General features: G+C 38.9%; 1 protein-coding gene across 4 annotated transcripts in view; it reads right to left on the minus strand.

Moving 5' to 3' along the window:
* Nucleotides 1-20589, minus strand: part of UBAC2 (UBA domain containing 2) — a 104550-nt gene that overhangs the window by 25499 nt on the left and 58462 nt on the right. For all 4 annotated transcript variants that reach the window (XM_074562314.1, XM_074562304.1, XM_074562295.1 and 1 more), the window contains exons 5-6: nt 11490-11613; nt 9545-9592 (exon numbers count right to left, since the gene is read on the minus strand). In XM_074562314.1, the coding sequence (XP_074418415.1) occupies nt 9545-9592; nt 11490-11613 (172 nt within the window). The remainder of the gene's footprint in view (nt 1-9544; nt 9593-11489; nt 11614-20589) is intronic.

A 20589-nucleotide genomic window follows, 5' to 3' on the forward strand; every position in this document is an offset into this window, starting at 1 on the left:
GGTCTACCTTGACTTCAGCAAGGCGTTCGACACGGTCTCCCACAGCATCCTCATAGGGAAGCTTAGGAAGAGTGGGTTAGATGAATGGACAGTAAGGTGGACAGATAACTGGTTGAAAGACAGAGCTCAGAGGGTCGTGATTAGGGGCACAGAGTCTAGTTGGAGGTCAGTGACGACTGTCAGTACTGGGTCCAGTCCTCTTCAGTATATTCATCAATGACCTGGATGAGGGGATAGAGTGAACGACTGTCAGTACTGGGTCCAGTCCTCTTCAGTATATTCATCAATGACCTGGATGAGGGCATAGAGTGCACCCTCAGCAAGTTTGCTGATGACACAAAGCTGGTGGGGGGTGGCTGACACACCGGAAGGCTGTGTCACCATACAGAGAGACCTGGACAGGCTGGAGATCTGGGCAGAGAGGAACCTTATGAAATTCAACCAGGGCAAGCGTAGGGTGCTGCACCTGGGGAGGAATAACCCCATGCACCAGGACAGGTTGGGGGCTGACCTGCTGGAGAGCAGGCTCGGTGGAAAGAGACCTGGGAGTCCTGGTGGACAACAGGATGACCATGAGCCAGCAATGTGCCCTTGTGGCCAAGAAGGCCAATGGCATCCTGGGATGCATCAAAAAGAGTGTGGCCAGCAGGTCGAGGGAGGTCATCCTCCCCCTCTACTCTGCCTTGGTGACACCGCACCTGGAGTACTGTGTCCAGTTCTGGGCTCCCCGGTTCAAAAAGGACAGGGAACTGCTGGAGAGGGTGCAGCAGAGAGCTACCAAGATGATTAGGGGACTGGAACACCTCTCTGATGAAGAAAGGCTGAGGAACTTGGGTCTCTTCAGTCTGGAAAAAAGACGGCTGAGGTGGGATCTTATCAACACTTACAAATACTTAAAGGGTGTGTGTCAGGAGGATGGGGTCTGGCTCTTCTCAGTGGTGCCCAGTGACAGGACAAGAGGTAACAGGCACAAACTTGAGCATAGGAAGTTCCACCTAAACATGAGGAGGAACTTCTTTCCTTTCAGGGTGGCAGAGCACTAGAACAGGCTGCCCAGAGAGGTGGTGGAGTCTCCATCTCTGGAGACATTCAAAACCTGCCTGGATGCGTTCCTGTGCAACCTGCTCTAGGTGACCCTGCTCTGGCAGGGGGTAGGACTAGATGATCTCCAGAGGTCCCTTCCAACCCTATGGTTCTATGATTCTATGATTCTATGAAACAACAGTATTCTTAAAATGAAGTGACATTTTTATACCTATTTTATCTGCTTTATCCTCAGTATGTTCTGAATTCTATACAACTAGAATCAAAACAAGGGGTTAAGTTTGTGTCAAGATTCTGTACTTAACTTGTTTAGAGAAGCACGTTTATCACACCAAGAGAGATCGTGTGAAAACCACTCAACAAATAAAATCACTACACATGTATTTTCAACTTGTAGTTATAACCTGCAATGTATTTGTGGCACAACAGATTATTTTGTTGCAATTTTATTTGCAGAAATAGTCACTAAGAGTATAAACAGCGTTTTGCAATAGTTAGTTTGATAGAAAAATAAGATTATAATAATAATAAATGAATTCTATTCAATTTCCTTCCCAGTTGAGTGGGTTCATAAATTTCCCAGGTTTTTTTTTCCTTTGGAGTCCATCAATGCTAACTTCATTGGTCAGATGCAATCATTACTAGATCTCAGTCATTCTTTGCGTATGGGCAAGTATGACTGTACTGCCATTTCAGCACAGTACATCTAATCTTAACTTGTGACCTAAGGATAGGTTCCCACGGGTCTCTGCTAGAGCTCTGCAGGTGATCGTTATCATATTGTTAACCAAACCTCTTTACATGAAAGATCATGACTGGATTTATCTTCCCCAACGTAGACATCTGTAATTTAAAAGCCTACATATAAGCTGCTTGTTTAAAGTTTATTTCATAGTCAACAGAGAGAAAGAGGCACTGTTAAGATGTGACTCATCCTATGGCAGATGTCTCCAAAGTACACACACAGCTGAATTACTCTACGGATTCCCTCTCTAAACAATGGTAACGTTGCAGCCATGACGGTGTTCATGTATAGGCTAGAAAAACTTGACAGAAGCAATCTACCTCTTACTGAACCAGTTGGCACAATTGACAAAGTAGACCAGATTTTGGGCTCACAAACTCTTCCTCAAATCTGAGAGAGAAGCTGAAGACTTTGAAGTGAAATACAAATGGAAAACTAAAATCAAATTTTCTACAGGATCTCAGAAGCCGTGGATATAAAAGAGAAAGTATCTTCTGACACGTTACTACTTTCTCCCCTCCCTTCCCACTACTTACTTTCTCCTTCTTCCAGAATTGAAAATAATATGCATCTCTCTCCTCCCCAAACAATTACAACCTCACTTCCACACTAACATGCCCCGTGTGCCAGATGGATCAACTACTTTTCTTCCCAGAACCTTTAAGTGATTGAGCAGTAAGTTGTCATGTGTTTCCATGTAGCTGTCTAGACATCAGCAAGGTGTTTAAGTTCCCACCACAAAGGAGATCAAGTCAATACAGTCAGTAGAATGTAGAAACATTCATCTCAAATTAAGCCACCTACAGTCACTCAACTGTAAACTGACCATTGCTCACACGTAGGTACCTCACGTTAATTTTGGGTGGGATACAGCGCATCTGTTAGCTTACATATGGGTATCTGCACCTGTCCTAAAGTTAGGACAGACAAACAGACAATGCCTCTTTTTCATTCCCCAATCTCTGTTCTTCTGTTGCTTTCCCATTTCTTATTTCAGGCTATGCACTTCACAACCTATGTGCTGAGGTTGCCCGGAGAGGTGGTAGAGTGTCCATCCTTGGATGGAGATACTCAAAAGCCATCTGGGCTTTGTCCTGGGAAACCATCTCTAGGTGCCCCTGCTTGAGCAGGGTGTTAGACTAGATGTCAGTCCCAGTGATTCTATGATTCTGTGAACTGCCTTCCCACTTGGACTTTGGTAGGCAGTACTATGAGCAAAAGAGTATCACATCAGTTACACATAAAATATACGTTTTCATTTAGGAAAATACTTCAGCATATGCAGAATTTTTAGTAAGTGAGTAGTCTCACTGGTATTAGCAATACTACTGATACAAATATTGTAAAACCAATGCCAAATATTCAGAAATCACAATTCAAGTTCTGAAAAGTCACTACCTAGATTGTCTTAAAATCATAATCAGGTTTTATGGTTTTTGTTTGGTTGGGTTTTTTGTTGTGGGTTTTTAAATTATTATTATTTTTTAAAAAGTTTCCTTCATTATTTCTAAGCCTTTGGGATATTCTTTTGGATTTTGAAGCAGTAGTTTGCTCAAGGATTAAAAGCTTGTTTTACTACTAGGAAAACTGACATTCCCTCAAAACTCCTTACTTCTTGGGCTAGGACTTCAAGAAACACTGCCAAGAAAAAGAAGAAAAAAGAAAACAAATCAAAAGTGTTGGTTATACTTTCTGCATCTTTACAAACTTTCCTGAAAAAGAGCTGAGGTTATCCATAAAATCCAAAAAGGACTGGTGCTTTAATTGGAGTATTAGGTCTTGAAGTTGTATCCTGGTCAATATTTTCATTCACATCTTTTACACAATAAAACCTTTTGCTGCCGTTTTTAGAACATAATCCACAGTAATATGCAATATGATCTAGCTGCAGACTGAAGACCTCTATAGCACTTTGTTACACGGGTGTAGGTATGTACATAGGATCTTTGCTGACAGGCAAAACAGGACCCATGCAAGTGCTCTAGCCTGAGCTGGAAAGCCCAGCCCACGAAGTAGGCGCAGCAGGCACAGCTCTATACAGAGCAGCCCCGTGTATCTCCAGAGCAACACCCATGGGGTGTTTAATGGGATTTCTCGATGGTGTGGTCAATGACACTGGGTAATCAGCTGAAAATGACATCTTGGCTCACCGCACCTTGCGCACACGCTCAGCCTTAGCTGTACAGCCAGGGGCAGTTCCAACTCCAACCAGGCACACTCATTTCAAAACAGAAGCTTATGTACCAATTGCAGTTAAAGACAAGACAGCAGCTGCAAACCTTTAAATAATCTATGTTCTCAGATTTACTTAAATTTTCTTAGCTATTTCTTCTAAAAATTATGCTTCTTGCTACTGATTATGATAAAAATATGTTCCCCTGTGATCATCCAATGTTTCCACAAAACTAAAGACTTAAAAAAAAAAAAAATCAATGAGAAGGCTACAATATACTTATAAACCTATTTAAAGTTTAAAAGATACTGTTAGGGATACCCCCCCTTTTGTGTCAATTTTTCAAGTCAGAAATGCACTGTGAAGTAGTCTGTTACAAGGCTTTTGGGTGAAAACAAGCTGAAGATGAAAAAATAGCAATCAGAGGTTTTTTAAAGGCTATTAATGTTATTGTTAGTGCACTGGATTTTACTTTACACAGTAACAATGTTTAAAACAGTAACACATAATTTAATTATTTCTTAATATTGTTTTATTTAATTCATACTTCTAATAAGTTTTGCTTTCACCATAGCTTTTCATAAATCCAAATTTAAAAGAATGAATTAAAAATGTGATTTCAGTTACTGCAAGTCATTGATTTTTATCTGTCCTGAAGTCCCAATTCAAATATTACTTGGCTATAAATCAACAGTGTATGAAACAACTAATGAATAGCCTTGATCTATTTTTTTAAATTATCCAAACTCATTCCTATTATACTGACCCTCTTCTGTGTCACCAAAACACTACCACAACACTACTACATTTAACTAGATATAAGTAGACTTATCTGAATCACCATTTATAATTACACAATTACAAAGAATTCAAGGAATATCATACTTTGATGTTGACTACAGATCTACAAAAGACTAAGTCTGGAGGACATCTTCGACTTACCCATATTAACGTGAGGATGAAGAAGGACGCATGGCAGGACATGAATGTGAAACCAACTGCATACTACATTATCAGGCTCTGATCAAAGATTCTCTTCAATAAAGTCAGCACGTATTTAATACTAATTTTAAGCATGTAGAAGGCATGATATTTTAAGTGTGAATACTCCACTGGGGGGTAATACAAATGTTTCTATATTCCCTTCAAAACCTTTTTAAAAACAAAAATAATTCAGAGTAAGGACTGTTTAAAATCACTTAAGAAAGATGTGGAAGAGGAAGAACAACAAGAAAATCAACTATTCTTAGATCTGATCTGATATCAACTACATAATGTTATTTTTAACACAAGAACTAAAAAAATGAAAATCTGGTTTAAGTATGTTGGTCCCCAGCCCAATTACATCTTATCTTAAAAAGGCTGATGTATCATGAACGGGAATTCACTATAGCAAAAGGCTTCAGCCAAACGAATAGGAAACAGAAAGGATGAATAAAGTTTTTAACAAATAGAACTCAAAACAATCCAAAGTACACTCCTCGGCATTTAGCAAACAGATATCTGTAGTCTGTGTAAAACCAAGTTAGGAAATTCAAAATCATGAATAAAAACTAAGGCAGACAAAAATCAGAACTGAAATTAAAACTAAGCACTCAACGCTGAACTATCTTAACCTTACTTAAGTCTTTAAAGTACATGCTATAAATTACGGATTCTGTATAGATTTCCAATATCTGAAGTATAACAAGTGCAACTTTTCATACAACCTGAGAAAAGTAAATCACAGTGCAGTACAGAAATAATGCAGATTTTGCATTTTTTGCAAAAATTGATTTTGGCCTGGTGAGATCTGCAAAGTAAACAGGGTTTTACAAACTTCAGCGTTTGTGAGGTTAAGACAATTTCAGCTTCCTAAAGTTTGAACGGAACTCTACACAAGTTCAAGGCAGCTCACAGAAGACTTCATTCCAAATTTTGAACTTTATGCAATGCAGGTCACCTTGCAAACAAATGACACTAGATAAGAAGAGTCTACAACAGCAAAATCACAGAAAAGGCCTGAAAAATAACTTTCCTGGATGAAATACAGACCTAGCTACATGGTTAGCAGAAACCCTGGCATGTGATCTGTATGACGACAACATTATACTGATGAGCGGAGGGAAATGCATGTCCCCGTAGGCACATCTCATCTGCTGGTACCAACCTGAGCTTACTGCTTGAAGCAGGTATGCTGTAGCTATGCCTGAGTGAGCCTTGATGTGCCCCTCAAATTTCAATCCTGCAAGAGTATAGCAATGAGAAATGTAAGCTAAGAACCCAAGAGATTTTCAAGGGGGGAGTGGGGTGAGGAGGGGGGAAGGAGAGAAGATTGGTTGATATGTATGCGTCCAGTGAAACATTCAAGTGGATACCATTTCCTAAGGTGTTTTGACTGCTTTAAAGAAAAAAAAAAAATAGTAGGGAAACTGTTTCTGGCCTTCACTAAACTGAGTGATATGCATCATATGGAAGCACTTCTGTAAACAACTATTGGAAGAATTTCTAGCTTAAAGTCAAATGGAAATCGTATGACTTGCATGATACATCTGCATCTCTAATATGAAGTTTCCTAATTTTATGACATAAAAAAACCCTTATCATAAGAAACAAATCTAGACTGTATGTACCAAGTACGGTATATTCCTGGCAAAACAAATCGCAAGAAACTAAACCAGCCTCATAAATTATAACAACATTACAGATTACTGATTACATCAGATTTGTGAATTTGTTTACAGTCTACTTCTTAAATTCTCCCTTTTTTGTGAATAAACATGTATTTAAACAGCATGTTTTATACAACACACCAGCAACTGAAATTACCAGGCTGATACTGACGTACCAAAAGAACAATAATTGAGAAGTACTCCAGTTTCATCTGAAGAGTAAGGAAGCTGCCTTTAAGAGTATGTTCCTATGCTGATTCAAAATTAGAGAGCTAGGAAGATACACCTTACGGCGAAGACAGACACAGCAGACCTTTTCTATTCCAGTAACAAAACTCATGCTGTAATGTCAGTAACTGAGAACGATCCAGCGTCAAACTACAAATTGTCTAAAATCCCCTATCACCAGGCTCATTACATCATTGTCTACCTGCATACGTAGACTCATACACACATGCAAACACATACACAGGCACACATTTCTGTGATGACTGCATCGCTCAAAACCACTGAAAACAAGAACTCAAGGCGGTAGAATTCCCAGTTGCTGTACACCCTGCCTGGAATTCACAGGGAAGTCCAACAGCATTAGCGAGGATGAACACAGAAATCAATCTCCAGTGCCACATCTTATACCTGCAAAGTCAGATCGCATTTAGCGATTACACATTACATTACATTAATTGTTGATCACACATTAAACTATAAATTGTGAGAATTTAAATAAACCTAAACTGGGAACATGGTGAAGAGAAAGTGGAAACTGACAACAATTCAGAAACTGTGCCGGCACCGTCCATTTTAATTCTCTACATAAGCAGAAGTGCAACAAAAGCTAAATTGCAGAACAGCATCATATAGAGTCATATGAGTGTCTAAGTGATCTTTAGAGCTAAAAATACACCGATGTGTCTAACAAGCAATGAACTAGTGACTAAATATCACACCTAGCTGACTTGACATTTCCTCAGCCTTTTTGTACAAATACATGAAAATTTGATTCAACAAAGACATAGTATGCTAGAAAATGTGAAGAGCAGTAAGAATGACAAAAATACATAGGTTGTCAGAATGATTTACCATTGATTTGACAACCTACGTATTTCTGTAATTGTACGTATACATATGTTATCAAGTATCTACACTTGTAGTGCTAAAAGGTACCTTTATAGTGTTTCATACCCTTCTTCAGATTATTTAATATCACGTGCAACTTTACTCTTTTATCAAGTTTTCTCAAAAGATGCCAAATTATCATTTACAACAGAGGAGAAAAAGAGACTTCCTATTCACAGAAGTGCGACAAATATGCTGTGCAAAAAACGGCTGAAATTCATAACCTGAACTTCTTTCCAAATTGTAGCACCTACTATGAAACAGCACAGTGCAGCTCTCTGCTTGCTGCAGAAAAAATTGAGACTGAAAACACATCATCATCGATGACTTAATTTACGCTGACTGAAGCAATATGAAAATTCAAATGATTTGTTTAAGCCTTCCTATGACACAGAGGAAGATCAATTTATTTCTATGGATTTAGACCTATGTAAAACATACTATCAACCCGCAATTAAAAAAATGTCATTTATGAAAAAGAATCCTAAGAAAGCTGCATTATACATCTGAATAAAACTGTTCATTAAAAGGGAATGAGAGAACCACATAATATATTTTGAAAAAAAAAAATTTGAGCCCTTTTTTTCTACGTCTGTTTAATCAAGCATACATACTGTTCCTGCCACCGGGAAAGAGAGAATTAAAATGCCTTTCCTTTCCTTTCCTTCCCTCTCTAATGAACACCTGCTCAAAAGGAAGGGCTATTAAAAGTGCCAGAAGAGCAACAGGAAGGGTAGTGCGTTTGGAGGAAGTCACAGGTCCTTAGGCGGGCACAGAGGCTTAGGCTGCTCTCCAGGAGAGAGAAATTCTGGTTTGTAAGCTGCACTGTTTGCATCGATATTTATGGTCAGACAAAACTCCTGAGCAGATTTCCCTATTTACTGCTCCGTCACTCCTGTTAGTTATCCTGCGAGCTCAGAATATTTTGGAACAGTCAATGCAAACGGTAAGAGCCCAAACTACTGAGTTATACCTGCAATATGTGAAGTGTCAACAGGCATTTCACCCTGAGCTCACTGCAAATTCAAATTAGTAGGTTCTAAATAGCAAGGGCACAATTTAAGTTCTTCTTAAGACTGCATCGACCTAACAATGAACTGCTTTGGAAGAGGTGGCACTTTCACTGTTGTAAAAGCAGACAGTATTTCGGGCCAAGAAATCAGAGTCTGAGCTCCTTCTAAGTTTGTAAAATTTTAAAAGTAGCTTATCAGTACCTCACAATCTGGAAGATTTAGTACAATCTGTTTTAGCACTAAGTGCCTTAGTGCTAAGAACAGAGTCAGATAGGAAAAAGACAGACCACACCTGACTTTATCTGACCAGTGTGAAGAAAGTGATTTTGCACTCTTAATGCCGTTGTCATAGTGAGAAACAGCTATATTACGGATGTCCTAGGAGAACAGCAAAACATAATTAAATTCTCAGGGCAGAATTGTTAAAAGCTGCTTCCTGGAATAAAACCTTTAGGCTTGCTGCAAACTGGGAAAAAAGAAATAAGGTAAACATTTCTACCATTTCCTCAATAGTCTCATTTACAGCTGTGGGCTTAAAGCTATATCCACGACAGTAAAATTAATTTTAGAGGGTCAGAGAGCAGCAGCAGCTTGCAAACGTTAACCAGGACTTTTGTTGTCTATTTATCACTGGCCAGCCAGTCAGTGCTTTACACCTTTGGACGTTAAAGATGAAAACTTCCTACTTACCATTACAAGTAAAAACATTACTCAGTAAGTTCTGTTCCAAATATACCGCACTGATTGTATACATAACACAGTGCTTTAAGCAACACACGATTTTTAAAACAGTAAGACTTACCAATCCACTTAAGGCTAAAATCCAGATGTAGGAACCAGAGGTTAAGAGCTAGAAGACAAAAGCATTGATTTAAAATTTTAATTTTACATAGCTTTTGTTGTCTGAGCTACTACGTTGCAATATTATACAGGCTATGTACTTATCATGACAACGGGAGAAGTCAGACATCTATTTCTGTGAAAATTCAGTTTAACATTAAAAAAGATGTAGTCCAGAAGTAGCAGAAGTGGAAAAAACACAGGGATCCAACACTTGTTCTCCTTCTACAGAACAATGCATTTTATTTTCATATAGCGTACTAACTATAACAGGATGTCAGTTATAGGCTGCACAGAAAAACAAGTCTGAAAGACAGACTGAAGCAAAGGAAATGACTCAGCAGCAACAGGAGAAGAGTTCCAAGCAGGGCAGGCAGTGCAAGTGAAGCTCTCAGATGTACAGTCACGGAGAGAGTAAACGTGAGCATCAAAATTAAAGGAATTAAGTTCTCACCCAGTGGTATATTTGTCGACATGAAATCACAGAAACAGGTCGAAGTGAATTTTAAAAAAACATCCTGATAAGCCAAGAGGGCAACCCATTGTTTCTAGTAAAGTATGTGATTAATCACTTGGAGAAGGTTATTACCAACTGGGAAAACAGTCTGAAAATTAGACTGATACTGGTTACTAAAATAGTTCTGCATGATGCTGACTGGATCACGAGAACACCTTCCCTCTACACTTCTGACTATGGAAAAAGTGACTTGAGGTAAGGGCAGAGTTTACAAATGAGGAAAAAGCAAATGATTTTTCCCTCAGCCGCTGTGTGACGGCAGCAACCGTTCTGTACGCAGCAGGGAAAGATCCAGCGAAGATACAGTGATTAGTAAGAGCAGTGATCTGTACCGGAGGCGGTGTGTGCATGAAAGCCAAAGGCAAAGGACACGATGGAAAAGAGCTCAGACAATGCTATGGCTTTCCCAGAGACTGGAATAATAGTGATATTGATGGGTCTGGAAGACAGGAAACAAGTTTTCCATACGATCAAGACAACAAGGTTGCTGGAGCAGAAATGGAAGGAGTCCAAAGGCTGAACAGCAAACTGCATGAATGAAATGTTCGTGTGGAGCATGAGTCAGTATTCTGAAACTGACCATTCATTCTAAAATACTCTCTACCGCACTTCACATAACTATGGTGCTTTCCATTGCTAGTGCTAGAGCTATTTTTGTGTCCCTGGAATATGTAATGAGTATAATTTCTCAAAAGTTTGCACATCTCCTGTTTCATAATTCAGGTTTGACATGAATGTCCATTCATTTCTAGGCTACTGGGGTTTTTTGTTCTTTTTTTCTGTATCAAGTACCTGTATTTTCCACTCATATTTAACATAATACTACATGATGTTGCTGTGCTCTACATTACACTATTTAAAATTACCTGTAACATGGTAATGCTTGATATACAAATAATATTTATTTATATAAAAGTGGAATTCAGCCAAAATCTTTATCATTTACCAGGAGTCTTAACATAGAAAAGTACTGTATTCTATAGCTTTGTTTGAGCTCTAACAGACAAGGGGAAAATAAACAAAACCAAGAATATAAGCAAATTAGAAAGGTGAAAGATAAATATGCCTTAGCATCAAGTTTCATCTATTTTCATCTAGTTCACGTAGTTTACAAAAAAAAAAAAAATTATAGAGTTGTCTATTATATTTTCCTGTGCAAGACAATCAAGATAGAAGACACCAGAAAAATAGATCGCTTGCCCACCATTTCAGCATACAGAAATGCATATTAGCAACACATGTTCTTCAGTGTTTTAGTTGATGGGACAGTCACTAGCTAAACACCCGTGGAATCATACACGTGGAAGCATCAAAATTCATAGACGAACATACAGAAATACTATTACATTAGTAATTCATTAAAAGATGAACAAGCAAGTACATACCATACCTGTAAACCCAGTATATAGACCAGTGTCTTGTTTGTGATAGAAAAGTGGCCTAATACTTGTGTCACCTGCACTCTTGGAATGGAGGAATAAAATGGTACGAACAGAGCAAACACAGGACCCAAGCTGCAAAAAGAAAGATAGAGATGGTTAATGAGAATGATAGTAGCAAAAGTAGCGTAAAACAATCAAAAGTAATCAATCCTAAGTACAGAACTAACAAAATGTAATACCATCTTGCAAGCAAAGGTCTTTTTTGGTAAACAATGATTAGGTAACTTGTGGTGTTCAGGATAACAGATTCATTAGCAAATAATGAACCATTAGTCTTTGGCAAATATCCTTGCAAAGAAGAAACAGGTGACAAAAAGTATCTTATTTCCAAATGTTTAGGATCGGAGGCAGCGGAGAAGGCAACATATTTAGTCTAATAGCACACTGTTTCTATAAAATAAAATACAGAACACAAAAAGAACAGCAGTAGTCTCCTGCATCAGAACAAAACTCCTTTGATCCAAGCAGACAAAGGGTAAGGATTATATATATCCTAAAAGGTCATAGAAACCACTTCACTTATGAAGCTAAGCTTCATATTCACACAGGTTTAGGTGTTAGAGGACTGCCGACAGACTGCAGTATTTAAGATGGGAATACTGACAATTTGATTTAGTTCCCTTTGCCAGTGAATTCCATGGTCCTACAAATAACTAACTTTGTTTAGGGTCCTCACCTTAATCACAGCACAAGATGTTTATTAAGTTTCTAAACTCTTGTTGGAAGCAGTTTTGTAGAATTCATAACTCAAGCACCTTTTACAATGACCAGACACCTAGATTGAACCTCTGAACATAACCAGAGCATTTCATATGCCCAGATACAAAACCTGTGTTCTTCATGACAAAACATCCAGAAAACTAAACCATGTATTAAGAACAACAGGAGAGGCCACAGCAGAACCAATGCCAAAGGTGTGCGTGTGGGAGATTCTGGAAGAAAAATATTTCCTAGGATGGAGAAGGGGAAGAAAACGAGGTCACTTCAGGTAGACACAATCTGCTCCACTGGTGGAGCTGCGGTGGTGGTGACCTCCAGGCAGCCAGCTGCAGGGGGAGGCTATTGGCAAAGTGCACGTCTTCTCCAGCCAAATCATCTGTGCTGCTTTGTGTCTGGCAGGTGCTGGATGCTGCATGGGGTAATTTTTCACTGCTCACCAGCTTATTAAAACTTTCAAGAGTTGCAGTTTCCACAGGCCTTTACACAAAAGGGATCTTATTATACTTGGCAGGAATTCTGCAAACAGCACAAACCAGGACCTAAATAACTTGAAGCATTCACTCAAAAATACATTTCCCTTCAGGAAGAGCTACTGATAGGAGTAATACTGTGTGAGAAATGATGGTCTGAATATTAAAACTTTACATTTCCTGAATAACTGCCAAATGCAACACCCACAGCTACGAAAAAACCCCTTCAAATATTATTTTTACTCGTTTAATGGTCTGTGGCTTAAGAGCATTTCATTATCATTTTGTTTGTTATATTTGAAATTCAGCTTGCTGAAAAGCTTCCTCTCTGAGGACTTAAATACAGTTTCATTATAGAAATATTTTTAGTATCATCTGTTTAACACAGTCAGATGCGTTTGGATGTATAGAGAATGCTAACTCAGGAACTACTGAAAAATGTTCAATTTTGCACAGAATCATTCTTACATAAACAAACCCCACGTGTATAAACACACACAACACATTCTTAAAATAAATTCAAATTATTTAAGTTGTAGGAGTTGATAGGCACAGCTACAAGAGTGCCACATAAAAAAATAATTCTTCATCAGAAGCGTTCCATTGTAGGCAACATTCACTGAAGTAAATCAGGTTTTGTAAGTGAAGAGAAGAAAAACAAAGAAAAAATATCTTTAGCCCTCCTAGAAAAGTAATTTTAAATTATTTCTTTCTACTCTTCACAAATTACCCAAGGGAGTACCAAAATTATGGCATGCTTTTCAGGTTTTATTCCTCCTGTGATAAATAGTGACTCAGACACGGAGATTTCACATGCAAAACTGCACTCAATCATAAGATGGGAAAGTACAAAAAGGAATTTCCCATGACTGCAAGTGCCTTTTTAAAAGAGATTAGAGAATGTTAAAAGGTTCTTTAAATGTTAATATTCACCATTAATGTCAACAGAGACCATAGAAAACATGACTCTGGTCCAGGGGAGTCACCCTTGTAATTCAAAGTCTAGTGTCTGACACTGCTTGGTACCCGACAATGCAGAGGAGCTGAGGGAAACCTAGTGATGGACCATTTCTCGTAAACCAGTAAGTTCATAGGCAGCAAAGATGTACACCTCCAAAAACATTAGGTTTTGGTTTTTTAGACAGAGTTCACATCTAGTATAAATAGGTATTACACAAATATCCACTCAGGTACCTTTTTTTTAAATGTCAAAACTAGTGCCCTTCAAAATATTTTGTGAAACTCACTCCTACAAGTAAATCCACTGGATGAAAAGTGATTCCTATTAATTTAAAACTTTCACCCTCAACTGTCATTATAGAAGTCTGTATTTCTACTTGGAAAATTTCAGTTAATCTTTTCTGTTGCCTTCAGAATTTTCTATGCATTACTCATGCCTTGTTTTAGAGTACCTACATGGAAATGCTGCTCATGTATCGCAGGTCTTTCAGAGAAGTTATCTATGAAACAATACTAGAATATGACTGACACATTAAGGGACAGCCAAAGGGTGGCTAAGAAAAATGTGGACCCACTGTCTGGTGGAAAAAGGGACGTAGTGACTAAGGACATGAAAAAAGCCAAAGTATTGTTTGCCTTTTTTGCCTCAGTTTTCATGGGTTAGTTTTGCCCTCAGACCTCCCAGGGCCCTGGGCCTCCTGCAGGACTGGAGCAACACCTGCTGTAAAGGAGGACAGTTAGGAAGCTCTTGAGCCCAACTGGCCATACAGGAGTCAGCGGGACCAGATGGGATGCACCTCAAGGTGCTGAGGCAGATGTCTGATGTTACTACTACTGAAACATTGTGGTGATCAGAGCAGGTTCCCGATGACTGGAAAAACGCAAATGTCATCTTTAAAGAGGGCAAGAAGAGGATTCAGGTAGCTAGAAGCCTCATCTCTGTCCCTGGGAAAGTTATACTGCAAATCTCCTAAAAGTGATTTCCAGCCACATGATGGACAAGGTGATTGCAAACAGCCCCTATGGATTTACCAAGAGTGACTCTGGCGCTGTGGACAAGAAAGTGGAAGGCAGCAAATGTTGTATGCTCAGACTTTAGGATGGCCTTTGACTCAATCTCCTCTTGTGTCCTTGAGGAAAATGTGGGAGATGAGGACTGGATAAGCAGACTTGAGGGAAACTGGCTACACTGCTGGGACTCAAAGGGATCTGACCAGCAATACGAAGTACAAGCGGCAGCTAGTTACTTGCAGTTTCCCTCAGGGATTCACACTGGGGCCAACACTATTTATTGTCTTTATTAATGACCTGGATGACAGGACAGAGCGCGCTCTCAGCAAGTTGGTGAATGACATCATATTGGAGGGAGCAGTCAATACTTCGCAGACCAGGGCCGCATTCAAATACTCCTTGATGGGCTGGAGAAATGGGCTGACAGGAACCTTATGGAGTTCAAGAAAAGCAACTGTGGAGTCTTCCACCTGGATCAGAATAAACCTGTGCAATGGTATAGATATCATTGTGTCCACTTTTGGGCTCCTCGCTTCAAGAAAGGCATTGATATGGAGCAAGTCAAGCTGGGGATAATGATGATCCAGTACCGTACCAGGTTGCCCAGAGCTAGAATCTACATCCTCAGAGATACAGCCTGGACACACAGCCCTAAGGAACCTGTTCTTGGCAGACATGCTTTGAACCAGAGGGGAACTAGATGACCACCAGAGGTCCTGTCAAACCTAAGCTACTCCATTATTCTGAGAACAATCAAAGCCCTGTTCCTAAAGTTCATAATCACTAGAGGGACTTCTGTTCCTGTATTTCACTAGACAGGTACAAACATCCATCCATATACTGTAAATAAAAGGTCTTGTTCTTAACTCTTTTAATTATGCTAATTAATTGTTTGGTAACATATAGTCAGATTCAACATCTACAAGAAGAAAACATACTCTTATTGAAGGACTACTTCAATTCTCTCTTTTCCTCTTATTTTTGCTTTTCCCCTCGTCCCTTTTAATCTTCTTTCCTCTACTCTCTCTCCTTTTCCAGAGACCTTCGTCCTGGCCTTTTGTTCATTAAACTATGAGAATATCAGGAACATCCTTTCAAGTGCCATGATTAACTTCTACTGGAAACTTGAGATGTCTGTATGCAAAGACAGGCCATAGACACAAATACGTGCTGACTCTAAACTGAGTTTATGCCCACTTCATGTTTAGGAAGTTAATTTCAGGCATGTGGGTTAAAAAATAAAAATTTCAAACAAACCAGAAAACTCTAAAACCTGAAATATTAAATTCTAGAGTTTGAACACTGTATATGGACACCATGTCCATCCCAAAGGTGTACTGTAATAGCAGGCTCTGCAACAATTATGTCTTCATTTCAGAAAGCACGTTAAATTTCAACAGTCAGTGAAAAAGAAACACAGCAGACCAGATGAGAACATTCTATGTTGTATGAAGTGATGAGATAGGTTTTACACAGAGAAAAAAAACAACTTTAAGAAACAATAACCTTGACAAAAATAAAACCAGAGATGTAGATACTACTGGTAGAGAAGAAAGAATCAGGGGCAAGCACTTCTTATAAGAGAAACCTGCTACTTAAAAGTTTAAAAAGGCGAATATTAAATGCAGATTAAAATAAAATATTTTAACAGAAGTAAATATATGCACAAAATACAGAAAAAATGGTTCCAAAATGTATGAGCAAATGCGTAGAAAGCTAAATGTTACTTCTGCAAAAATATCTGCTGTTGTCAATGGATGTTCTGTGGAACTAAACTTGCAGAAATAACCTGTTATTCTATTCAGAATGACTCACTGCACTTACTAACTGTGGTGCCGTATTTTTCTTCATAAAAGTTCTTCATAAAAACATCAACCTGACAAATGCACAACCGCATATTTTTGGGGGGGACTAAAAATATCAGTTATAAAAGCAGCTGCAGATAATACAGAGCATGTAAACAGTGTGCCTGTAATTTAAATTATGAAATTACTTCAGTGCACTGCATTCCTACAGGCTGTCCAGATGCTGCCATATTACACTTCAGGTGCTAGCCTTTATTCTGAAAATATTAAACGTTCTCAATAACATCCCTTAAAATTAGGTAAATCCCTGCAATATGACCACCCTTGACAACTGGGATCCTCAGCTTGATGGACCCCAGGAGTAAAAGGAACCATCTATTGCTACACATGAGCATGACACCCCAGTGCCTGAGGCCTCTCAATACCAGCAAAAGCATTAGGGTACATTACCCATATATCTAACTGCCAATATTTCACAGGAATGCAGGAAGAAAGCAGGGGAAAAAAAATACAACAACAAAAAAACCAAGACAAAACTTGAAGTTGTGCATCTTGAGAGGAAAAGAACGGTTCCTCCTGTCCATGGATATCTCAGCAGAATCACTGCAACTTTGGGTTCATTAAAATAAGAGATGAACGAACACTTTACAATCCCCTCATGAAGACCGGAGTCAAGACACCCACAACTCCTAAAAAAAGCTTGAGTTTTTAATGCCAAGACCATTCAACAATTTATTCCGTAAACTGTTCAGCTCCATTGAGCTAACCCAGACCCCTCCTTTTCTGCTCGCTAGCATCTTTCTTCCAATTTCAGTTTTAATGTATTCATCATTAATAAGATGCTAGCATATATAATCATTATTCTTTAGCTTTTTCTAAAAAGATCAGTTAATCCTATCTCCCCCAAACTTTTGTTGTGCAAAGCTGCCTTATGGTACCCGACCACTGCTATTCTACCAGGCTGCTCCAACACGCAACATAAGATTTCTTCAGTTCGGCATTCACAATATACTGCCCGCAGGCAAGCAATTACTGCAGACCATCAAAGAATTATTCAGCTTATAGCACCATGAAGATATTTTTATTTTTTATTTGTTTTAAATCAAGGCCCCTGTTCTTTATTTAATATATGATTAGCATGCTGCCATTCAAGTGAAGACCAAAGCATGAAGATACAGATGAAACTGAGGGAGTGGTATAGCAATGGCTGGCCAAACTCTGTGCCACAACTGAGTAGAGTATCACAGGGACAAGTACTTATCCTTAACTGGTAAGTTATTAATGTCAACTAGGTGTTACAGAGTCCGTTACCCCTGCTTACCTACTGACAGTTGCTGCTCTACATCAGATGTCTGCAGCGAGTGATTGATGGTGACAGCTTACCAGGTAGCTTTGCTTTCATGGCTGATCGCATTAACCAAACCAGAGTTTGAGCTCAGCAAGAGAGAGGAGTTTGCACCTTTCTAAAAGGCAGGGGCTTCCAGTGAATCCAATACTCAGCTAAATCTGGCACAGACACTGGAGATGGGCAGAAGACATATGAAGGCACAAGGAAACTTTGAAGGGATTTAGATTGTGGAGTATTTTGTTGAGGAGGTACGGTTCAAAAGCTGTATTGAAATTTTTAGTGTCCCAAGTTCATCTAAGCTTGGGTGCTTAATTGTGTCTTCTTCATCTAGATTAGCCCAACACATTTTATGCGGCCTCTACAGAGTAATCATGAATCACTGGTGATTCATCCTTTACTGTTCCTCTTACTCAAGTCACTTGAGGAATCATGTTTGTTCACAAAAAAAGACAGGATTCAGCTGCAGGTTAGTTCTAGATACCTGACCTGTCTCACTGAAAACAAAAGGAGTTAGTTTGGGAAGGAAAGGCAGTTTCGCAGTTAAGAAACAGGCTGGCTGGCTTCATTCTCTGGTTGATCCAAAACATCCTGTGTAATTCAGAAGTCATTTCTTACCTTGGGTAGTAGCTCTCTACATATGGCATTGTAAAGCTAAATCCAGTACCATTTGTAAACTGCTCAGAGTAGGGACTAAGAAAGCAGACAGAAAATAAATCATCACAGGCATCATGACGTACTGGTCAAAATATTAACTGCACTGCTTTGATGTCACCATCTCCGAAAGTAACAAATTAGTATATTAGTTTACATGTTACTCTCCTTGCATACCAAAACCAAAACAGTAAGCTTTTGCACACAAATTGTAAACCAAAACGTGTGTCACGCTTTTTGATAAACGCCATTTCTTGGTTTAAATGTTCAAATCCTGGGACAGTCAAGCAGATATTGGAGAAACAGCTGCTGTATAAGAACAGAAAACAAATAGCTAGAAGGATAAAGAGTATTATTTAGCTCAGGTAATTAACATCACATCATGCTAGGCTGGATTGGTAGCTAACACACCAGTATGACTCAAAGAGTACAATCTAGCAATGTATCTTAATCAAAGGAAGGCAGTATTTTATCAGATCAGAGCAGGAAATTCATATTGGCATTATTTTATAATGGTAAGGCTATTTATAAAATAAACATTTCCTTTAATATGAACCTGTGGTGCTAATGTCAGCCCTTGAGCAAAGACTACTACGTGCTTGTGTATCTCAAAATTTGCCATTACTACGACGTATTTTTGCTGCTGGACAGGGAACCACATTGCAGGGAACCACACACGTACACTTTGTGTACATATGAAGCAAGTTCCCTGTGCAATTCCCCTTTAAACAGTCTTCAATTCTCCCGACTTCATGTAAAGAGAGCCTACTCTCTGATGAAGCTGAGTACTTAAAAAATAATTCAAAAACAAGAAAAGAAAAAAATCCAGAACAAGATCAGTAAGTTCTCTCAAAGACTTTCTGAATTTGGTGTTAGAAGATAAATGCCCCATAAAAAACGAGGATTGAGCTCTTCAGCTCCCTGGCATCTAAGGGGAATCAAGCCACGTCTGCACTGGGAGTTCAGCACCAGAAAAATCAGTGTATAGTGCCAACCAAAAGCTCCAAAAAGGCACAAAAGTACCTCACAAGGCTCTACTTCATTCTGCTATAGCAAAAACATTTCCCATAAGATGAGGTACATGCAGTAAAGTTTAACTTTGTCATTAGATCTGTGTTTACTTCAGGGTTTCTGATGAGATGGATGTGTCAGCTGAGATTGTATCTCTCACACCTCCAACACCGCAATGTCTGCAAACATCAGCTTGTGCCATGAACACAGCCCCAAGAGGCATTTTCAAAGAAGCATTCCACCCTCTGCATGGGGTGGACCTGCCAAAAATAGCATCATCATGCCTACTCACTGGGTCTTTAAAATCAGGCCACCAAATGAGGCCACTTTAAAGATAAATAGTCATGAACGATCAGTATGAGTTTTTGGGGAAAATCCCAGGTAACTCTCAACCACAGCCTCTAACAGCAAACGACAGGATTTTCCATCTATCTCTGATCTCCAAAACCCTCTTAACACACACACACACACACACACACTCTTCAACTCTTACATCAGTGTTCTTTACCCAGAAACAAGGTTATTACCTCACAATTTGACATCCCATTCCTTTCCTATTCTCCAGCCACCCATTCTTATCAATATCATTTTAGGGGAATCAGATTTATATTTTAAAAGTTTTTTATCTTTAATGTATTTACCTTACATATGCAATATTAATATTATTATTATCCTTGCTCAAAATGCAGCGAACAGCTTACAAAGGCACACATCCTCATTAATCTCTCAAGCCACCGGAGTTCTTCAACTCCCTCATATATTTTCAAAGGGCATTTCTGTAAAGCCTCATCATTACGATACTAAAACAGTGCTGGGAATGCACAGGGGCTGTCAAGATGTCAGTTTTTACACAGCATCTCAGTATGTCTCAGGTCTGAGGTTTACTTGTGCTGTGTCAGATCTGATCACTAAGAAGCAGTTTTAACACATGTAATGATCATGCAGCTCTTTGGTACAAACTAAATTTAAGTTATTTTTAAATGCAAATAGCATATAAACAAAGTTTTTTACTCAAGGATTTTATTTGGTCAACAATTAGTCACGTAAACCTCTGGGTAAAGTCCCTTCTATG

This window comes from Larus michahellis, chromosome 1 (genome assembly GCF_964199755.1).
Source record: "Larus michahellis chromosome 1, bLarMic1.1, whole genome shotgun sequence".
Taxonomy (NCBI): domain Eukaryota; kingdom Metazoa; phylum Chordata; class Aves; order Charadriiformes; family Laridae; genus Larus; species Larus michahellis.